The sequence below is a fragment of the Rhinatrema bivittatum genome, chromosome 4 (genome assembly GCF_901001135.1).
Source record: "Rhinatrema bivittatum chromosome 4, aRhiBiv1.1, whole genome shotgun sequence".
In the NCBI taxonomy this organism is placed as follows: domain Eukaryota; kingdom Metazoa; phylum Chordata; class Amphibia; order Gymnophiona; family Rhinatrematidae; genus Rhinatrema; species Rhinatrema bivittatum.
Genome location: NC_042618.1, coordinates 416,296,963 through 416,319,907, shown reverse-complemented (window position 1 = coordinate 416,319,907; position 22,945 = coordinate 416,296,963). Strand labels below are relative to the sequence as shown.

At 43.5% G+C, this 22,945-nt stretch overlaps 1 protein-coding gene across 1 annotated transcript in view; it reads right to left on the bottom strand.

Annotated features, from left to right (window-relative positions):
- COL7A1 (collagen type VII alpha 1 chain) overlaps nucleotides 1-22,945 on the bottom strand; it is a 350,074-nt gene that overhangs the window by 123,100 nt on the left and 204,029 nt on the right. The window contains exons 56-69 of the mRNA XM_029597520.1: nucleotides 21,577-21,648; nucleotides 20,840-20,884; nucleotides 20,102-20,146; nucleotides 18,224-18,265; nucleotides 15,144-15,224; nucleotides 12,580-12,615; nucleotides 12,369-12,404; nucleotides 11,387-11,467; nucleotides 9,451-9,486; nucleotides 7,603-7,674; nucleotides 5,141-5,185; nucleotides 4,337-4,372; nucleotides 2,650-2,685; nucleotides 503-607 (exon numbers count right to left, since the gene is read on the bottom strand). Of these exons, the coding sequence (XP_029453380.1) occupies nucleotides 503-607; nucleotides 2,650-2,685; nucleotides 4,337-4,372; nucleotides 5,141-5,185; nucleotides 7,603-7,674; nucleotides 9,451-9,486; nucleotides 11,387-11,467; nucleotides 12,369-12,404; nucleotides 12,580-12,615; nucleotides 15,144-15,224; nucleotides 18,224-18,265; nucleotides 20,102-20,146; nucleotides 20,840-20,884; nucleotides 21,577-21,648 (768 nt within the window). The remainder of the gene's footprint in view (nucleotides 1-502; nucleotides 608-2,649; nucleotides 2,686-4,336; nucleotides 4,373-5,140; nucleotides 5,186-7,602; nucleotides 7,675-9,450; nucleotides 9,487-11,386; nucleotides 11,468-12,368; nucleotides 12,405-12,579; nucleotides 12,616-15,143; nucleotides 15,225-18,223; nucleotides 18,266-20,101; nucleotides 20,147-20,839; nucleotides 20,885-21,576; nucleotides 21,649-22,945) is intronic.

Below are 22,945 nucleotides of genomic sequence, written 5' to 3'. Positions count from 1 at the left end.
TTGGATTCCATGGTTATAGAAAACCACTGACCGGTCACCAGGAAGAGTGGGATAGGTATGATTTTGATGACTGTATCCATGACTGCATCAGGGGCCCAAGAGGTTAAACCTCGCCCCCCCATTGGCTGAACTCTGGTGTCTCTAGGGGAAACATGTGCGAGAAAAGGAGAGATCCAAGGTGTAGAAGAGCTGCCTGGGAAACTTTGTGATCCCCTAAATTCGCTATACCCCACAAAGGGGGAGTTAATGTGAATTTTGTCAAACTCAAACCAGGCTGAAATCATCTGACATCTCTGCCCCTGGGTACCTCCTGATATTATCATTCCAAATTGTGGGCATCAGTTTGTTGCATGCACTTCTGGGGGCTGAGCCATCCCCAGAGAGGTAATGACTCCATGCTTTCTCTCCCTCTGACCTCCAGTCCTCTCTCTCCCTTTACTGGTGAGTATTGTTCAAGTCTACATGTTCCAGGTTAGGGTAGTTCATAGCTGGAAGGACCCACCTGGCCAGGTGGTCCAATCTGACCTGGCAGTCCAGGAACACCAGGAGGCCCCGGAGGGCCTGTTATTCCAATATCACCTCGCTCTCCTTTGGAACCATCTCGACCCTGTTGGAAAGAAAAGGAAATGTGTTTTGATGCATTACTATATGGTATAGCAATGAAAACTTTAGTAGTACTTAATATTGTTGACGCTTTGTCAACACTGTATTGCTAAACATAATGGGGGTAATTTTCAAAGACTTATGCAGGGGTTGTGCATGTAAAGTCAGCATATATATGCGAGTATGTAGCCTCTGTGTGGTGTGAGCCAATTTTGAGAAGGGCAGGAGTGCACGCATACTGTTGCTGCCATGCAGAAAGGTATGTATGTGCAAAGAGGGCCTTCCGAGGTGAGGACGGGAAGTATGTGCACATTTACATATTTTATAAACCGAGTACATGTATATGTCATCAAGCATGCACAAATCCTTATACACCTGCTAATCAAGGTGCGGATATTAAATCTGACTAATCTTTTCTCTGTGGTTTTTGGGTCTGGAGCAAGTGGTGGAGGGTGTAAGTCAACTGGTGAAGGACTGTGTCAGCTGCTGGAGGTCTCGTTGAACTGGTGCTTGGAAGTAAAGGCATAAGTACTGCCATAAGTGAGATACGTGTATACATCAGTCAACTTTATGTAACTCCTGCCTTCACGTATAAACTGAGAGCTATTATGCACATATTACAATTATTTAATGCATAAAATACTTGCGTGTACTTTTATAAAATAGATCTATAAATTATGTGGGGCTCTGCATTAAAAAAATGTGCGTATACTGAAATATACATATGTACTTTCAAGATGGTGATACGTGATATATTATAAAATGCAGATGTAGCTTTAGGCACATTTATGTGTGTATGTGCTGTTATGCACACTGTTGAAAATTACCCTCAATATACATAGTAATTCTATAGGCATTATGCAACATACAAGTAGAAATGTGCAGAACCAACTTACTGAAATGAGTAAATACAGTGTAATATTCGGCTTGCCAACCGATACATTTGGCTGGTTTTGCTTATTGGAGGCTAGCAGCTGGAAGGCCCTTAAAACCAACAATGTAAGTGCCATTTATCTGCCGGCCCCTGGCCTCCCTCAAAGCTGCAGACACTTCCCAGAGACTCCGTCCCTTCTGCTGACTCTCCAGCTCTGTTTGTAGTGGGATTTAAATCAGTTCAGGGCCTTCACAGTAGCTCCATCCCCTTTTCAAACAGGAAATCCACATGGGGAGGAGGAGGAGGTGTATATTGCAGGGCTGAGGAGTGCTCTGGAATCACAGGCCTCGCATTAGCAGTTTTCTACATCTACATCTACTACTTCTATCTCCTAGCTTCCCACACTAGGGAGGAGAGTTGGCACCATGGAAACGGAAAAGAGGGTGGTATAGAGGAGGTGCGGTGAGGTCAGGACAGGGGGCAAAGAAGATGAGATGAGGCCCATGGTGGGGGCCACAGAGAAGTTGAGGAGGCTAGACAAATGATCAGAGAAGATATCAGAGGGGGAGGGGGCATAGAAGCCAAGATGATACTGGGAGGAGGGATGCAGGGGAGGAGAGAGCTGAGTTAAGGTTCAGGAGTGGGGTCGGGAAATTATTTTTTTCCTAGAACATATTCCTATATAAGGTATATGTGCCCATCACAAAAATGGGTATCTACACAACGTGACATCCTCACTGTTAATATGCTTGTACCCTTCTGTATCTTTAGATGCTGTCACCATAAAGTAGTCTCGTATTAAGGAATAGGACACTATCCTAACATGGTTATTGATAGCTGCTAATGACATAATCCATAGGACAGTAACATCTAGACATACTAAATCTTTAGATAGGGTTTCTGAGTTACTTACCTGTAACAGATCTAAAACTGGCAGTCAATACAGGGCACTTTGCTCAAACCTTTTGTAGATGTAAGATGCGGACATGGTACTAGAATAATCAACTACTGAACTAGTGATGTAGGCCAGATCTGCACGCAAGTGTCCAGAATCCTATTCTCTACCACTATGACTATCAAAAATAGACCATGGCTCAAAGCAGACCTTATTACAGAACCCTCAAATAAAGAAGGGAAAAAGATCAATATTCTGGGAGGATATGATTACTTACTTCTCTGCCAGGGGCTCCTGGGTCACCTTTGTCCCCCTAATGATTAAAGATCACAAGAAACATTTATAAAAATACAAATTATTCAGTAAGGCAAAAAATTTGTTCCTGCCTCTTTCCATGCAAAGAAGGATCCTGAACACAACATGTCTTCAAAATTGTTGGGTTAGAAGCTAAAATGTAGGCATGAACTTTGAAAGTGCTCTGGCATTTCCTCTCTCTGACCCATTCTTGCAAAAGGTCTAATAAAGAGAACAAAATGAAAATCTGGAGAGCCAGGCACTGTTTCAAGAGATAATATTTTTATACTTCTAAGGGAAGGAGGAAGATCCACCAAAGGGTATGAGCTCATAATGCCTACCAACAGTCCACAGCTGACTTCAGCTTGAACTAGAGATGTGCTGTCATTTCTTTTCTTTTGTTAAGTGCACGCTAAAATATTTAGCGTGCACTAAAACCAAATGACACAAACCCAAATGTAAATTGCTTAGACCATGCTATGTATAAGTGGTATATAAGAAACTTTTAAATAAATACATAAAAATGAAACAACATTCTTTTGCTGGCACATCCCCTAGCAGGAAAACAGACTGGAGACTTCGCGGAAGTCATGATTATTCTATTTAGTTTATCCCTCCTGAATGGCTTGGTTTGTTATTTGTTTTATCAGTATTTTTGTTATTATCAATGGTGATTAAATACTTTTGTTTTTGAAAGTATGTTTATTGCTTGGATGTATTTTTGTTTTAATTTCCAATGTTATATCGTTGTACACCGCTTAGAGCTGACAAATATGGGCGACATCAAATGTGAATTATAAATAAATAAATCCCTGGTCCTCCCACTCTCTTTCTATCATTCACGCAGCTCACAGATCCAACAGAACCTAATTCTCCCAGAGGCAGCAGTACCCTGATAACAATCAAGCCGCCTTCTGGTCAGCTGCACACCTCAGTAAAATCTCTCCATCCCCAGTAGAACCTTTCCACCCTCCCCCCAGTACAGCCACTAGGTTCTCCAAACAACACCTCAGCTCTGAGCAGTCAAAAAATCTCTAGGAACCACCAATACTTGCCTTTAAATAATTTTACAGCTGTCGTGTGTATGAATAAGCAGCTGCACCAAGTACTACTTTTCTGCCAAGGTATTGCTTAGTTTTCTGTTTCAGGTTTTATTCGGTGTATATATTTTTTAAGTGATATAACTGGCTTTGTGTCTGCAACTCTGACAGGACCCTGAACTGGTAACTTTCAGCTATACCCTGTTCCCAGGGAGCGAGGTGAAATGAAAAGGGAGAAGACTGAAAAATCGTAGTGCTTCCCCTTTTATGGCTTTTCCTCTCTACTTTAACAAACCCTTTAACCTTTTCTTTGTTGTGAGTCCCTAAGGGCAGTAGGGCACCACACTTTCCTCAGTGGACTTGGCTGGCACTACTGCTGCCCAATGCCAGCTGCAGCTGGAGAGTAATCTTATCCTGCCAGCATGAATCAGGGAAGGAGGGGGGCACAGTAAGGAAGCCTGGAGTGAGGGGAGGTTAAAAGCCTCCTAATAGCACCCTCAGGATGCCAGGCCTGCAACGGTCTATGCCAGGCTTTCATTTTCAGTTATGCCAATTCAAGCAGTCCTACACAACGCTACAGAGTTGCACACAAAGAAAGCTAGGCAGATGGCTGGTGATTCGTCTTCCTACCTTCCTCCCGTCTTCTCCTGGGTTTCCATCTTCTCCCTAAGCAAATAATAATCAAAGGCCAATTAACCCATCGCCCACCTAAAGAACATCAGCAGGACATAGCTGGCATGATTTTTTTTAACTTTACATGTATTATCATTTTTAAATAGATTTTGTGCACAACTGCAGTAAAAAAAAACCAAAAAACAACAAAAAACAATCCAAAATATTATTTCAAAGGAAAAAAAGAAGAAAACTATTCCATTCATGCTACCAGCCCATCAAATTGAGAGGGAGGAGCACAATATCAGGAAATAACCACCCAAATGGAAAAAAGATAAAAGAAGCAAAATGCTACTAAACCTCCAATAAATGTAATCAAGATATCAAAAAGCTTAAACAGGGACAGTGGAAATGGGAGAAGCAGCAGCAACTGGTGCCCGGACCAATGTATTACTCAAAGAAGCCACCAACTGAGAAGGTTCAGTATATGATAGCTCCTGGAGCTCTGACATGTTTATACCTATAAGCACAGAACGGCTAACAAACCGTACTTGCACAGATATCAGCTTACAAAAAACAATTGCAAATATTAAGCTTTTTAGCAAGTCACCAAAATTATGTACACAGTGGCAACAAGATGCTTTGCAGAAGGTCATTATAAAGCAAGCAAGGAGCAGCCACTGATAGGTATCTTTGGTTCTACTGCATTGTGAGCTGCTAAAGAGCTACAGAAGAACAATATCTTCCATTAGTAGTACCTGAAATGCAAGGGTTTCCATTTCTTACTGTAACTTCCAAATCATTCAGCAGGATACTACTTACATTCTTTCCATTCTGGCCTGGTTTTCCATCATCTCCTGGTTTGCCCTAAAATGTAAGACAATAAATGAACAAAGAAAACAAGACTCTCCCATTTCTAGATAAAGGTACTTTTCCCCTCTCTTCCTCCCAACCCCACATCCCATGAGGTTTTATCCAGTTTCAGTCATGTCATTCTGATATCAGCCATTTCATTAAAACAAAGAGGTCCACATTCAAACTGATTTGTCTGGCTTAGTCAGACAAACCGATGGGATTTCAAATTCCCATGGTGTTTACTGCTACTGATTTATCTAGCTTAGGCTTGGATTCATCATTCCTCGCAGAATGATGAATCCTGCGAAAACGGGGGGCGGGCCTGCGAAAGCCCACAGTCTTCGCACCACGGCGGTGCACTGGCTGCCAGCTTTCGTACCGAATAGCGCCACCGTGAAAGGCGGTGCTATTCGGTGTGCTACTGCCGACGATAATGTTAGTAACATTATCGCCGGCAGCGAAGACACTGCCGACTCCGCCCCTCTCCACCCCGACTCCTCCCCTCCCCACCCGACTCCTCCTCTCCCCCTAATTTGCATTCTCTCGCATGCGAAAAGGCCCTCTTCGCATGCGATAGAGGCTTATCGCACGTGATACGGCCGTATCACGTGCGATAAGTGTTGTGCTCCTCCTGCGGCAGGAGCCGCGGGAGGTGCTTACCTTCACGGCCCGGAGGCCGCAGCTGAAGCTGGGGTCTTGCCTGAAGCGGCCGATGCCGGGTGCTCCCGTGGCCAGGCTGCCATCGTGCCGGCATGGCAGGAGCTGTCCTGGGTCTCTCCAACGCGGCCTGGAGGCCGCTGAAGCTGTAACCTGTTCGGCTGTGCTGTCCCCGGATCTCTCCTGTGAGGCTGACGCCACCGACTATGTTGGGGCCTGCCCTGAGGCCAGCTCTTTCGCTCTGCCTCTTCTCTGCACAGCGGCAGCATGGCCGCAGTCCAGGGTCCTGCCCCTTTCCTTCTTAGGGGCGGGCCCGCAGCTTCCTTTCAGATTTAAAGGACCAGTGCAAGTGTGGTCCTCTTCAGGCTCCTCCCTAGGCGTTCCTGCTTCGCCCTACAAAAGGGCTCCATGCTCACTTCCACGCGGCCTTCGCAAGGAGCAAGTTCCTCCCTGAAACTGTTCTCCAAGTAGCTGGTCTTCTTGGATTTCCTGCATTCTCCATTCCTGCTTGGCATTCCATGTTCTTCATTGAATCCTTCATCATCTTCTCTATTGTCTTCTCGTCTGCTCTCTGCCTATGTCTCGTCCTTTCTGATGTTCCTTCGTCCAACCTGATGTCTTGATGTCCGTCCTGTCCGATATCCCAGGCTTCGTTGATCCATCCTAGCGTGCCCCGTGACCTGCCCAGCTGGGTAGGTAGGGTGCGCTGCGGCCCAGTGGTCCACGACCACCCCTGCTTGGGTGTGTAGGGCGCTGGTGGGTCTCTTCCATCGTCAGAGCTGAGGATTGCCTTGTTCCTGTCTGTCTCCTCCTGGATCTGGAGTCTTCTGGATGTCTGCTTCGTCCGTCCTGGCTGCTCTTCACTGAGTATCTGGAGAGTCCATCCCGGATGTCTTGGATCCTCACCTTGGAGGCTCGTCCCTTCTCTTCTCCGATGCTCTGGACTCCGGCTACGCCTAGCCCCCGGCAATAAGCTCCAGTGGATAGCCTGAGGGCTGTTCTGGCCACTACAGTTCTCTCCGGCTGAGGGTGTTAGAGTCTACCCGGAGTCTTCTCCATCTTGAGTTTTTATCCTGGTTTTAGCTTGTCTCTTCTCGTCTGAATCTGAGTCCGTCTGAATCTGTATCCGTCTGAACCAGAGTCCTCATCTCATCCTTTGAAGTCTGAGTCCTCGTCTCATCCTTCATCGTCTGAATCCTGTCACCATCAGTATCCATGTTCCAGTCCTCAACCACCTCTGCCTCATGCCCGGCTTACCACCTCTGCCACTCCCTGCAGCAGGTCTAAAAGGGCTTGGAATGGTCGGAGGACCATTCAGAGACCACCATTGCGTTGGTGGTCTCATCGAGGCGTGCAGGTCGGCAGGGCTTGGTTGCTCCATTCACAGATGAGGTATGTTTCACCGCAAGGGTACACACTATCTATCCCGCGCTGGGGAGTGCCCCCTAGCACTCCCGTCAATCACAGCGCAACAATAAGCCTTTGATAAATGACCCCCTTAGTTTTTATCCAGATACATTTATCTGGCTAGGTTTTTATCCAGATAATATCCAGATAAGTTTATCCAGATAACATAGCCAGACTGCTTGCAGCTGTATGTTGACCTCTCTATGTCCACAGCCAACTCAAAGACTCACAAATCTTAGTTGCAATAGATCTCAACAAACCTTCTATAGAGGTTTGATACAACTGAGCCAGCCTAGTAGGATAGTGCCCTTCCATCTTTCACCATGCCCGTATGGAAAATGGACAAGGAGGACAAAATTACTTACAGATAATCCCTGGGCTCCCAACGGCCCAACTGGACCTGGGGGACCATGCTCTCCCCTCAAGCCTGGCAGCCCCTGCAAAGAAATCGTGTTAGAAAGAAAGAATATAAACCATTGAAAAAGAACACAGAACATATATTATAATGCAGGTGATAATCTGGAGAATGATTTTGAAAGGCATTTGCCTGGGTAACTGCACAGATACTTAGGTAAATTCCCCAGGCTGAAAACTGCCATCCCTTCAGCAATAAAAAGTATGTGTGTGCATGAATGAGTTGGGTTATCATTTTGAAACTCCTATGCATACTTTAATGTGCAAAGTTTGCATCTGCTGTAAAGTCCCCACCAGTCCCAAATTTTCAAAAAGAAACTCTGTGGAGTTTTCCTTTGAAAATTAGCTTGTAGATTACGAGTATAAAGTCCCCATGGACCTGCAAGCTGCATGTGGGGTTTCAAAATTGCTCCAAATGTTTCAATGTCCATTTGACAAAATCAAAGTCACCTCTTGCAATGGAGTGGCAATGGATGATGTCATTGTGGTGACACATGCAATTTTTACTTTCAGCACATGATTATAACTTCACTCCACCCAATGTGCCTTGCGTGATTATACATCCAATACACATCCAATAATCTAATTTCTATGCAGATTTAAAGGGGCAGTATACAAATATTTCCATAGATAAGGAATCTGATCCCCTTCCCCCCCCCCCCCTTTCTCTGAGCCCTATTAGCATATTTTTCTTCTTTCAAAGGGCACTAGCCCTGCCCCACCGGTAATGTGCTTAGATACGGTGCAGGCAGAGGTCAGCATCATTGTTATTTTTTTCCCTATAGAATAGTGTCAGACAGGCCCAGACTCAGGCTGGGGATCGCTCCTGCTCCGTGAAGAAAAAGACAAATATGGAAAGAGATGTGGTGGGGAGGCCTGGGAGGGTTTTGTTTTTGCTTTACAATGGGATTGGACACTTTTTGTTTTGTTTTTCTTTTCATATTTTTTTCATTTTTAAAATTCGCCTTTGCTGGTTTTTTTTTTTTCCTTCATTTTAAATAAATGAAAAACAATTGACAAAATAAAGGAAACAAAAATGAAAATGATAAAAATGTCTGTGCAAACACCTACTGTTTTATGGCCAGGGGTGGGAGAGAGTGAAAAAAAAGCAAATCCCTTGTATATATCCCAATGAAGCCAAACTTGCTTTTTGATCCCTGGTGTGAGGTTGGAAACCATTCTCTGGATCCCCGGTCACTTCTCACACCCTGACACAGTGCTAGACCTTTCCATATCGATCCCCATATTGAGTAAACTCCTTCACTGTGTCCAGGGAGGGGTGATTAGTGCTGAATTTAGAAGTTGGCTCCTGTATTGATGCCAGGCATACAAACAAAACAAACCCCACCAAACATGCCTTACACCTGTGTGCACTATAGAGATGTGAATAATTTCCTTCCCGAGGCAGGTGTGATCCTTGGGGTGCTGCTGTCCCATCTGAGGCAGCCTGACAAATAGTGCCAGAAGACCAAGGCCAACCCCATTGTTGATTTCTTCCATACAAAATGGAGCGGGCCTGGGATTGGAGGGAGGCCCGAGTTTTTCTGTTTGTTTGTTTTTCTCTGACGAGACCTGACATTTTTTGTTTTGCTATGCTTTTCATTTTATTGTTTTTTGTTCATTTTCCAAGTTTGTTTGGGGGGGGGGGGTGTTCATTTTTTTTTATTTTAAAACAACAAGCACCACTGAAAACTAAATAAAAGAAAAACAAACTGAAACAAAAAAAATGTCTTTCCAAACCCCTAGCACACAAATTCCCATTCACTACTGTAGAGTGCATAGCTGAATCCAATACTTACATCTCGTCCAGGGTCACCTTGCTTTCCTTGGTCACCCTAAATACAAAGAAAACCATATATACTGTTAAGCTGGTTCCTAATTAGATTTTGTTCATGTCTTGGCAGTAGTATTTGCGTCTTCTCTTTTAAATGAATAAAATGACAGATTTATAATAATTGGAGAACTCCATCCATTCTTCCATTAATCTCTGGCTTGTACAAACAGTGCAGTGGCAATGTATTATGTTATTGTATGAGGACATGCAATTCAAGAGATGATTTTTGTCCCATCTTTCAATGCAGGATAGTTATACCACAAACATAAACTAACTGGCTTCAGAGAGAAAAGTATATATTGTATATGGCTTGTAACCACATATGAAACAGCAGTTTCAAATATTACCTTTTTAAGAGGCCTATTTACTAAATGGTGTTAATGTGGTAAAGTATGTTAAATGTTGAATTTGATACTTAATGTGCATCAAAACAGTGTTAGCTTAATATTCACACAAGCTTTACCGATATCACTGACAAAATAAGGCGCGATGCAAAGAAAATATTAATGAGCTGTGTTGCATGCAAAACAGCTCATTAATATTAAAATGGATTAATGTCACTTGATTTGCAATAAGTCTAGTTAACTTTCCCTTGCATGCAGTAACAGGTTAACCTGTCTGCCAGTACTCATGACATATTCCTCCCCTTTCCTGGAACCCTACAGAGGCATCTAGCCCCGAGATGCATCCCTCTCCCATCACTGACTGAAAAAATGCCTCCACAAAACTAGATTCCCCCTCCCACCTACCCCTTCTCCTTGGCACATCCAGGTAGTCCTGGCTTCCATTTCCAATGCGTGGGGAACACAAAAGAACTAACTATCCATAACACTTTTTTTTTGTTGTTTTTTAAATAAAACAAAAAAAGGAAGGAAACAAACTAGTTGATCTAGTCAGTGTAACATCAACTAAAAGAAACCTGGAAATCCCAGAAGAAATGCTAGAAAGACCAGGACCGCAGGTTATGCCTCTCAATCTGCTGGAGTCAGAGAAAATACTGAGGGATCGCAGGTGGCACACCGGTATATCTGGGGGGTGCTTTTCAGTTTCTCTATGACTCCATCTGCTGGAGGGGAGGCATAACCCAGCAGTCTGGACTGATCCTGGTACGTACAGGGAATGATTGGTTACCACTCTTTGTGAAGACAAGGATACAGAAGTGAAACATGGACAAATGGTAAATAATAAAGAAAACATAGGCATTTGAAATGTGACATTAAGGAATTCTGAAGATTAACTGAAAGACATGATCTCAATTGAAAGAGTGCATGAGATGGTGGGAGACTAATGAACTCTTGGTGGAAGACCTGGCCAAAAGGAAAATATTTTCTGCTCATGAACTCAGAGGCTCTGGTGGAAAGTTAGCTAATCTACTAGTAATGAAAAGGCAAAAGAGATAGAGGAAAACAGAGCGATTTGGGGCAATGAAGTTAAAACATGGTCAAGATCTGAAAACATGGGTGACGTAAAGAGGAAAGCTGAGTACTGGGGGAAGTGGTGCACCATAGTTGCCAAACTTTGTATCGAAGACAATTCTGGTTGATGACTATGCTGACCTTAAGAATCATTAAAGTAAACGCAACTGATTTATGACTGCAGTCTCTGGTGAGGCGGCACTAATCTGATGGCCCTATTTCTTATGGCCTGATGTATCTACTACAAATGTTACTTGTACAGAGAAACATAGAAACATGAGGCAGAAAAAGACCATATGGCCTATCTAGTCTGCCCATCCACACAACTACTCAGCTCTATAATCCCTATCCCTATACCACTCCCTTAGATGACTGAGTATCCCTATAAAGATGCTAGAAAACCACTAGCTTAGACAAGAAGCCTCCATCTCTCACCATTGCCTTTCCTTCTCTTAGCCTCTATTCTTCCCCCACTCTATTACTTACTCTTTGCCCTGGGGGTCCATTTTGTCCAGGTTTTCCATCCAACCCATTCCGACCATCAAGCCCCGGAGGACCTCGCTCCCCCTACAAAAAAAAAACCAGATAGAATGAGAGCTTTGATTGTGGAATAATTAAACAGACACCATGGAATTCAGTCCTGTTTCTTCAGCTAAGAATGCAGATGAAATGATTTCTTGAGGCTCCATCATCACTACTGCCAGTTGCTCATTGGCTCACCTAATGCGCTTCATCCCACTGGGAATCTGGATGGAATTGCACAGGATCCGGTGGAATGAAGGACACCAGTGAGGGCCTTCTTCTAGGCAGATGTTGTGAACTTTCTAAAGAAAGGAGGAAGAAAGTTGCAAGATGGAGAAGGTAGGAGAATACCCTACTGGCAGCCTTATGATAACATATAGCATCCCGTACAGATACAAAAGAAACTTCTATTCATGATATAACAAATTCTCTCTTGGAATGTTGCTTTTATGAATATGGCTGTTCATGATCAGAGTTTTTACAATCTTTATTTCAATGTTTGCATACAAAGAGCCAGGAAAGCCAGTATCTGAATTTGATGGTGCTGTCAGAATTCGTTCAGGTTAGATGCTTTTTGCATGTATCCAATATAGCATTTTACTCGTCTATGTGCTAATTGTATTACTTTGGTATTTATTGCTTTATGCATGTGGTTTTGTGTATCACTTTGTGCCTTGGTTGAGGCAATTATTAAATCTCAATTAGCATAAACATATGCTTACTGCAATGTAAACATGTCTCCCCAGGGATGATGTTTCTCTGTGTACAAACGCAAGGTATGGATCAAAACCAGGGCACCCATAATCCCAGCTGATGTAAAAGTTAAGACGTCCATTAGCTTAATCCAGCAGAGAAAGGTTGTGTGTTACCTACAGTCCCTCACAGGGACATAAGTCAGGTAGTAATGGGATAGCATGCAAGAAACAGAGAAATACAATTTCTTTACCTTCTCTCCTGCTGGACCTTTATCACCAGAATCACCCTGCACAGTTCAAACACAAAAGGCAGCACAGGTCAGAGATCACCAAAAACAGGCAGGTCACCTAACAAACCATTACAGAACTGGGATAATTTCAAACAAGATGCCTAGTAATAATCAAGAATGGAAACTATAAAGGAAGCAATACAATGAGCATTAAAAACAAAAGAAGCCTTACCCGAGGTCCAGGTGGCCCTCTAGGTCCTTCTAGCCCCTGAATAAAAACAATCCAGTGTTTGAAACATGGAAAAACAAAAAATAAATACTCATAAAGCCTCAATTCTACCCTTGGCTACTCAATGATGTTTGGACCTGTTTTGACTGTGCGTCAAACTAATGGTCATATTCCATTTGTAATTCATTCTTTCAATATAATGAGCCTGATGTTCAGCAGAGCGGGGAGCAAATAAGTTAAAAGGATAAACTTATCCTAGATATTCAGCGGTGCGCCTGAGTCACTGAATATCCACAGCTATATTAAAGTTAGCCAGATAGCTTTATCTGGCTAATTTTAGAACTGCTTTCATGGAGTTCTAAAGGTTTCTGGCTAAGTTACAGGGTAATTTTCAAAGGAAAATATAAATGTAAATGTGATAAACTATCATAACACTTTCAAATGCCCATTTCCCCATGTTAAGTGCACTTAACATGAGTAAAACCTATTGACAATTCAATAGCATATAGCATTGTTACAGTATATGATATTGAATTGTGAATGGGTTTTACCCGTGATGAGTGCACTTAACATGAGTAAAACCTATTGACAAGTGCACTTAACATGGGTAAATGGGCTTTAGAAAATTGCTACAACAGTTATGTTACATTTACATTTTCCTTTGAAAATTACCCAGTAAGTTAGCCAGAAATGCTGGAAATCTGCGTTTCTCCAGCTAACATAGCCAGAGAAGTGGCTCTATCTCTGAGATGGCTGGATAACTGGTTATCTCAGGAGTGGCGAGCATGGCAGGATTTTTAAATCCCACCACTTGTTCAGCTAAGTGCTCAAAGTATATTTTGTAAGATCAATTCATAAAATTGTTACTTTAGGGGGTAATATTCAAATCCTGCAGGTCTGCAGAGTTTACCTTTGAAAATTTGAGTGGCGCAGGACACTGCGTGTACTTTTATATCTGTGCCCTTTGCACCTGCCTGGCCAGAAAGTACATGCAGTGATTTAAAAATGAAACGACTCTCCTCAGCCTGATCCTGCTGCTTTTTCTCATGTGATTTTACAGTGTCAGCCAGTGCCTGTAACTTTACCTGCAGTGAGCAGAGACAATTTTCAAAGAGGCTTTTTATGCAGGTAAACATGCGTTTACGTGCCTAAAAATTATCATGACCCCTACATCATAATTGTTCTCCTTAAGATATATTTATTATTATAGTTGTCTAAGAAACCCTCTTTTATACTCCCTGTTCTTATATACATATATATCCCTTGTATATTGTTGCATAGATCTATTAATTACACATATATCTCTTGTATATTTGTTTTCCACATTCTTTTTACTGTTCGTTGTAAGGGCTACGCCCACAAGTTATTAGTTATATGTAAACCGATACGATGTGCAAACGGCTATCGGTATATAAGAAACTCCAAATAAATAAAATAAATAAATAAAATAAAAAGTTTTGAATATGTAAAAAGCTTTTCCTTTTATTTACTGAGTACTCTGCACATTTTCGCCCGAATTTTTGATGGGATATGCGCATGGCTGGACCCTGTGCACGCCGAGCACATTTTAGAAAGGGCTCTGCCACGTGAGTATCTCCCAGTACGCATAGAAGTGCTGGGCCAGTGAAAAGGGGTGGGCTGGGGGGTGGGGTCTGGGTGGGGAGGGGCGGGGGCTGACCGGGACAATGGCCATTAGGCCCTGTCCCGGAGAAGTGCGCACTGACAGCCGGTCAGCGCGTGGTACTTACTTCTCCTCCAAAGAGGAAATAAGCACTGAAACAAAAAAATAGGGTAGATAGGGTTAGTTTAGGGATCAGGGAGGAGAGGGGAGGAGAGGGGAAAAGGGAGGAAGGGTAGGTAGGGGTATATGAAAGTTCCTTCTCAGTCTGCTCCTTAATTTGAGTGGACTGGGAGGGAACTGGGCAAAGGCCCCCCCCCTCCGCGTGCGTGAGTCGTGACCTGCCCGCACATGCGTGTGCATGTTATAAAACTGGTGCATCCGTGTGCACACACCAGGAACCTCACACAATTGAGCACTTGCGCCGGGTTTTAAAATCGACCCCTTAATTTTTAGTTTTTGGTCTGGGTGGGGATGGTATTTAGGGTTTTGCTGCTCTTAGGCACTTTTACTGGTTTTACCCCCAACCTCCTGAAGGAGCTGTTACAGGGTATCAGAGGGCTGTTCTCTGCTGAATGAGATTCTGCAAAGCTGGATGGCAGCAAATCTTAGCCAGCCTGCTGCCCCTAAATGTTTGCCACCCTAGGCACAGCCATAATAGGTGCCTATTGACAATTCCAGGGCTGGGTCTGGGTGCCTCTTGATTTGTTCCAATATATTGCCTTTAATTAGGCCACACTCTAAGAACCACCTTGGAATTTCCCAAGGGAATTACACTAAAGATAATCTGTCAGATCTAAGGGGCCAAAAGCAGACTGTTCGTAAGAGAAACCTTATCTTTTGGGGGTGGTCACCATCAAAAGAGGAGTTAGGGGTTCTTCAGATCTTTGCCACTTGTTTACCCTTTCCCAAGTATGCATTCATGGTGTTCTGCGCAGCTGGTGCTTACCCTTTCTCCGGGGACTCCCGCCAAGCCAGCCTCTCCCTTTTGACCTTTCATTCCATGCTCTCCAGGGTCACCTGCATCACCCTAAAAATGTTTTTTAAAAATCCAGTGTCAGGTTAGGGTGGGATTATGCACATGAAGTGTTCCAACAAACGTGTTTCTCTGAAGCAGGCTACCTGCAGCTTGAATATCATCGTCCTTCAGGAGCCAGTCACATAGAGTCATGATGCTGTGAGGTTGTCACTGACTGGGCAGACCTTACTCACATGCATAGAGACGTGTGCTGTTTATTGTACCAAGAGCTGCTTAATTTTTTGCTTAACTGAAAACCACTTTTAATTACATCATAGGTGGAAATGTGTTTTATGTTAAACGGGTGTGCAAAGAAACTTATGGTCCCTTCCCTAGGGACTATGTTTCTTTTACAGGAAGACATATTCAGACTGTCAGGGTAGTGAGTGGTTTGAACCGATTGCTGTGGCACTCCCTGCTAGGAATGGCCATAGTAGTGCAGCCCTGGGTTTGGTCAGAAAAGTTGGAGAATATTCCAGTGTCAGGATCTGGAGATGAGAGAGAGAGAATTTCAGTCTCTTATTTCTCTCAGGAGTTTGGGGAAGGGGGAGAGCCTGCTTTCTGTCCCTACTGCCTCCAAAGTCCTTTGGGGAACATAGAGAGCCACACAGAAAAAATCCCTGTGGTGGGGCTTCTGATACTGCACTGTAAGGAGCTGTATCTGAGGGATCCAGCAGTGGGGTGAAGAGTATCCCCACTCTGAGGGAGTAAACCTCTCACCCTGGGTCTGCCTCTCTGTCGGGGGGGGGGATGACAGAAGACCAAGGGAGAGCATAAGCGCAAGGATAAGACACCCCCCTTGTAAAATGGCAGTACCCACTTTTTACATTTTAAATACTGAAAGACTACAACCTGCAACTTTCTAATTTGACCTGTTTATTAAAGACCTTGTGTGCAGTGTTTCCTTGGTGCTGTGCCACCTAAACGCTTGGTGCCTTGAAGGTAATCCTTCCCCCCACCCATCATCAGAGGATTCATGCCAGGGTTTGCAGAACTGAGTCGGACTAAGACCAGGCACTGAATGTGCCCCAGGAGTATCAGGTAAGGGGACTTCAAGCATATTAAAAAATGCTAAGGGGTAGATTTTCAAAAATATGCCTGATTTAAAAACATGCGCACACAATCACGCGCATGTTATAAAATCGGGGGTCGGCGCGCGCAAGGGGGTGCACAATTGTGCACCCTGCGCACGCCAACACCCGCGGGCTTCACCCATTCCCTGCCCCCTAATCTGACCTTCCCACCCCTTCCTCTAATCTATTCCTACCCTAGTCCTATCCTAAACCCCCCCACATTTTTATTTACCTTTTGTGCCTGCCTGGAGGCAGGTGCAAGTTGCACACGCCAGCATCCTGCCTACACGTGATCCTCCAACACAATGGCAAATGGCCACTGTGCCGGAGGCCTCTGGACCTGCCCCTGCCCCACTCCTGGACCGCCCTGCCCCTTTTGTAAAGCCCCGGGACTTAGACGCATCTTGGGGCTTTACACGCGTTGTCGGGCCTTTATAAAATAGGCCCGGCGCATGTAATCCCCCCTATGTGCGTAAATCCTCTGGATTTACGCACGTAGGGCTTTTAAAATCAGCCCCTAAGGCAATTGGAACCTGGGGTTATGGTTCCAGTAAATTTGGAGGGTGCTTGCCCTTCCTCTATGAGACCAGGTTTGCTGAAGATGCTCTTAATTCAGTCCTCTCTCAACAAGAATTCACATTATAAAAAGCATTCATACAATAATCAGGGCCAATTATCTTTCATTATTCAAAAGAAATTCAGGCCTGTGCTGGTACTTTACAGCAGCGTTTCTCAAGCTTGTCTTGTAGATATTCTGAAAACCAGACTGGCTAGGTCAGTGGTATTCATTCCCCATCCTTGATAGCTATAAACAGATCAGGTTTTCAGGATATCCCTAATGAATATGCATGAGATAGAGTTGCATTCAATGGGGGCAATGTGCATGCAAATCTATCTCACGCATATTCATTACTGATGTCCTGTAAACTCGACTTGTTTTGTTGCCCTCAAGGGCTGGGAGTGAATACCACTGGGCTAGGGGCTACATCAGGACTGGCTTGAGAAACACTGCTTTAGAGAACCACACAGTCAGTCATTCCCAAGTCAAACATTGAAACGTTACTGTGGGGATACCTTACAGCAGGACTTTCCAAACCTGTCCTGGAGACTGCACAACCTGTTGGGTTTTCAGGATATTCATAATGAATATGCATGCATGATTTCCATGAATTAGATACTTGGTTTATGCACATTTATCTCATGCATATCCACTGTGTATATCCTGAAAACCTGATTGGCTTTGAAGTCAGCAGGACAGGTGTGAGAAGCCCTGCCTTGGAGTGCACATGGCTGCAAAGTTTGGGTTTGTGGATAACAAAAAAGGAGATCTTCCATTTTGATTAAAATAGACACCTGGAAACATATAATATTGTAGCAGATAAGGACTATAAAGTCCCGTCTAGTCTGCCCAGTTTCATTCTATACGCACCAGTTCAGCACTGGTTTTCCCTTCAGTTCTTCACAGCTAGGGATCCTCTGGGCTTATCCCATGTTTTCTTGAATTCTGTTACCATTTTTATCTCCACCACCTCCAATGGGAGGCCATTCCATGAATCCACTCTCCTTTCCCTGAAGAAATATTTTCTGATGTTGCTCCTGAGTCTTCTCCCTCACCCGATGTAACTCAGGGCTTCTTGCTGTAGAATGTTCTTTCCTTGGGAGAAGGTTTCGTGCCTTTGAAGCATTAGAATGTCTCTATCTTTTCCGGCCCCCATCCCTCACTATTCACAGGACAACATGTTCACCCCAATAAGACAAGTCACAAATTCTGCTTTGGCAATGAAATCTTCAGTTTGTTCAAGGTACAAACTTATGATATTATTACTGTATTATGGTAGGGCAGCAGGGCAAGTAATTGCATCGGAAACAAGCAATTTCATACTGCAGCAACAAATGAAGGATGAGCAATATTAAAAGGGAGCGTCGTCATCTCTTTACCTTGTCTCCTTTTTCTCCTCCTCCTCCTCTGTCCCCCTCACCCTAAGAAGAAAGAAGAATTATGAAAAATAGCAACAAATTATACTGGACATCTTTATTCGTGCTTTTGGAACAGGTTTACTTGCTTGCTAAAATTATAGCAGTGAAGACCCAGGCTTAGAAAAAGATTTTATGTTTTATTCATATTTACAATGAATGAAAAGGGGGAAGATGGGTAAAATGTTATCAATGTCCGGGGATAAACATAGCAGCTTCTACCGAAATCTCCTATGGCAAAAACCCTAAAACCCACCCCGAACCTTTAAAAGAAATCCCCCACCCTCCCGAACCCCCCCAAAATGTTTTAAATTACCTGGGGTCCATTGGGGGTTCCCGACGCGATCTCCCTCTCTCTCTCTGGCCACGGCTGCGTTGAGAAATGGCGCCTCGCCCGTATGACATAGTGAGGGCAAAGGTAGCGCCGGCGCCATTTTGAAGATTGGCAATACGGCCCACGTGCAGGAGGTCGCTCCCGGACCCCTGCTGGACTTTGGCAAGTCTTGTGGGGGTCAGGAGGCCCCCCCCCAAGCTGGCCAAAAGTCCCTGGGGGTCCAGTGAGGGTCCGGGGGCGATCTCCAGCAGGCGTGACGTCAGGAGCCAGGAAACAAAATGGCGCCGGCGCTACCTTTGCCCTGTCACATGATAAGGGCAAAGGGCCACCGGCGCCATTTCACAACGCAGCCGTGGCCAGAGAGAGAGAGAGAGAGAGAGAGAGAGAGGGAGAACACGTCGGGACCCCCCCACTGGACCCCAGGTAATTTAAAACATTTTGGGGGGGTTCGGGAGGGTGGGGGATTTCTTTTAAAGGTTCGGGGTGGGTTTTAGGGTTTTTTTGGTGTGCCGGTTTTCTCGCGCCCTATTTAACGATACAATACAAATGCCCCTGACGATAAATCGGGGGCATTTGTATTGTATCTGCACTCTAACGATTTTGGACGATTTTAAAATTATCTGACGATAATTTTAATCGTTCAAAAACGATTCACATCCCTATTAGGGTATTGGCCCAGGCTGAGGAACAACTGAAGGAAAACACTCCTGCTTTCTCTAACTCTTAACCAAAATGCTACTCCTAGAATTGCTGCAGCCTGCTTTGATAAGCAGTGGAGGGCTGGCCATTCCAGCAACCTCAATGGAGAAGCTGTTCAAAATGGAGCATCCCTCTCTTCACTACCTTCCCTATCCTAGCCCCCAGGGTTCAAAACTAGATTCTTATCATGATGATCTAAAGGGTCATCACGTATATATATGCATGTCTTACACGCTTTATGAATTTTGCTGTTGTTTTACTCATTAATATCCTCTCTCATATCAAACAGGTAGTGGAATGTGTTTTATGGTATTCTTACTTCACAGCCATTGCTAGCTCTTTACCTCTCTTCACTAGGAAACAATTGCCTTATACCTTTCTCTTTTCTTGGCTTAATAATATCTGCCCAGATAAAATGGTGCTTCCATTGTCTGGATGGGCATATTTAAGGTAGCAATAGTCAGAGGTTTTCAGCTTTCACATTAATTTATTTGGTAGTATTCAGGCACATCACAACATTGCTATGTGGGGGCTCCAGGGAATGCTGGGCCCTGGTTGAATAATTAACAGACTCCTGAGCTGGCCAGCAGTGCTGACATCACTCAGAAACAAGCCTATCTACCTATCTGCTTGTGCTCCTTACCCCTCAGTCAAAGGATGCACACGAAGGGAAGCCCAGGGTAAGCTGATCTTTTGCATCGAAAGGAAAAAAAACATACCCAATGGGAAAAAGGAATCCGGGGAGGAATGATTCAGATGTGCACTACAACCACAGAAACAGATAAAACACAAAGACGCGTGTAGCTTACAGATCTTCCTGGAGGACCTGGAGGACCTTGAGGACCTTGTGCTCCCTGCAGACAAGAAAAGAGAAGTAACAGATTTTGATGGACCAAAGACATATTAAAGGAATTACAGTTGCATGAAAAAATGAGAATAATGGGATGAAGCATGCCAAGAACCATCTACATTATGATCAGGTTCTCTTATCTCTCCTTATGTAAGGTTGCCATTTTCAGACTGTCAGCATTGGGACAACAACAACCTGTACTTTTTCACCTGTGGGCTTTGCCCCAGTTCTGAAAGCGAAAGTGTGCTTAGTACTTTCTTTATGAAAATTGCTGGGAGTACAAATTACATGCGGTCACATGCCCCTGTCTTTTGTGCAGGTAGGTTTTTGCTGGAAAAGTACGCATGTAGATATGAAAATGCTGTCTCCATGCGTACTTTTTCTCCCTCAATCTAAACAGGCCCTGGAAATGCCTCATCTCTGTGTAGCTAAAAGCCTGCATGTCACAGAAGAATGAGCAGACATTTAGCTACATTGTGGGAGGGCAAATTTCAGAGAGCCAATTAACACAGATAAAATGCTCTTTACCCATTCAATTCCCTGTGAAAATTGTCCTCAATATTGGCAAAAAGAAGCCACAAATTGTAAGGCAGCAGTTAAAACTTAGTTTTAAAGCGAGAGTTTAAGCTGAGATAGCTATTTAAAAATATTGAACAAAATGAAAAGATCTGATATAAATAAAGAGAATATTACTCACTGGTTCTCCTCGATCACCTTTGGTCCCAGAATGTCCTGGACTGCCCTGTGGATACCAAAATGAATCAGTAGAGTAGGGATGTGCATTGGTTTAAAACAAATGCACATTATGAACCAAATGAGGCCATTTTTGTTTTGTTTAGTTAAATCTGAAACAAAGAAAACATGCCACCACAGAACCCCAAATTTGGGGATTTTTCATTTCCACAAATAACGCCTACTATTTGCAAATAGTGTGCACTATTTGCCAAATTGAAAAATCCGAATAAAAGAAATACCACAAAACAAAATATGGCCCAAATCAGGTCAAAAACGAACAAACTGAAGAGAACGAAAAATATGTCTGTGAATGACTATCTTTTGAAATCCTTGGATTTTGGAGGGGCTGCAATAGCTATTTTTCTGGACATAGCAGCTTTTGATTCTATTGATCATTCAGTTTTACTTACCAGATTGTGGGAGCTGTTTTATTGAATTTTGATGAAGTGTTGAATTATAAAACTACACATACATCAAAGTTTGTATGTGAAGTTGTATAATTAGTAGTTTATTTTGTTATTGCTTTATGTTTTGGCTGTAGTCCGCCTAGCATGACTTGTTTATTGTAGGTGGAATATAAATATTTTAAATAATAAATAAATATTTTGCCTGCACATCCCTTTGGTAGAACAGAGTTAGAAAAGCAGAGTTCCGACCCTTATTGGAATGTAGCTTAATGCTGGTGGATGCAGTGCTCACATTTCTTCCTTGCTCTCCTGGTTCTCCAACGTCCCCTTTCTCTCCAGGGCTGCCACGGATCCCTGGTATACCCTAAGAAGAAAAGGATTCAAGATTTCATGGACACTGTAAAACTGTATTGAATGAGAAAACACTGACGAACTCGAACTCTCTCAGTGGTCCTGGACATCAAGAAGAGGGGTCGAGGAAGAGGTTTAGGTAGGGGAGGAACCTGAAGAGACTCTAGCAAAGCAGACTGAACAGTAAATAAATAGATACGTTCATTCTCTAAATATAAGGCAGGAAGTAACTGCTATGTTCTAGACTGAAAGGGAATGGCTCTCGGTCTCAGGAATGCCATGCTGGGTCAGATCAAGGTCAACTGAAACCAGCACCCTGTCTCCGACAATGGCCAGTTCAGGTCACATGTCACAAGGACCCAGCAGCCCCCCAAAAAGTAGATCTATCTTTTGTTGCTCACTCACAGGGATAAGCGATGTCTTTCCAAAGTCTACCTGGCTAATAATTATTTATGAACTTTTCCTTCAGGAGATTGTCCAAACCCCATTTAAACCCAATTATGCTAATTACCTTGACTACTTCTTCCGGCAACCAATCCTATAGTTTAATTCTTTCTTGAGTGAAAAAATACTTTCCAGGATTTATTTTAAATCTGCTGCTTATTAATTTCATAGTGTCCTCTAGTCTTAGTGCTATTTGAAAGGGTAAATGATTGTTCCCTATTTACTCACTACACCCCACTTATGTTTTTTTTTACTTCTATCATATTCCCTTTCAGTTGTTTTCCAAGCTGAAGAGCCCCAACCAGTTTAGCTTTTATTCATCCCCTTTAACATTTCTATTGCCCTTCTCTGTACTTTTTCTAGGTCTGCTATGACTTTTTCGAGTTGGGACAACCACAAATGTCCGCAATACTCAAGGTGCAGTCCCGCTTTAGATCCATACAGAAGCATTATTATATGCTCTGTTTTGTTTTATGTTCCTTTCCAAATAATTCCTAGCATTCTGTTTGCTTTTTGGACTGCCGCCAAACACTGAGCCAAGGATTTCAACGAGTTGTCCAAAATGATGCCTAGATCTTTTTCCTGGGTGGTGACTCCTAATGTGGAACGTAACATCATGTAATCACAGTCTGGATTATTTTTTCCCTTTGTGCATCACTTTGCACTTGTCCACGCTGAAATTTCATCTGCCTTATAGATGTCCAGTCTCCTAGTCTCACAAGGTTCTTCCGCAATTCCTCACAATCTGCTGCTGTTTTTACAACTTTGAATAATTTTGTGTCATCTGCAAATTTGATCCTTCACTCATTGTTCCCTCTTCCACTATTGTCTTTTCTCCATTGGGAAAACTGACCATTCAGTGCTAC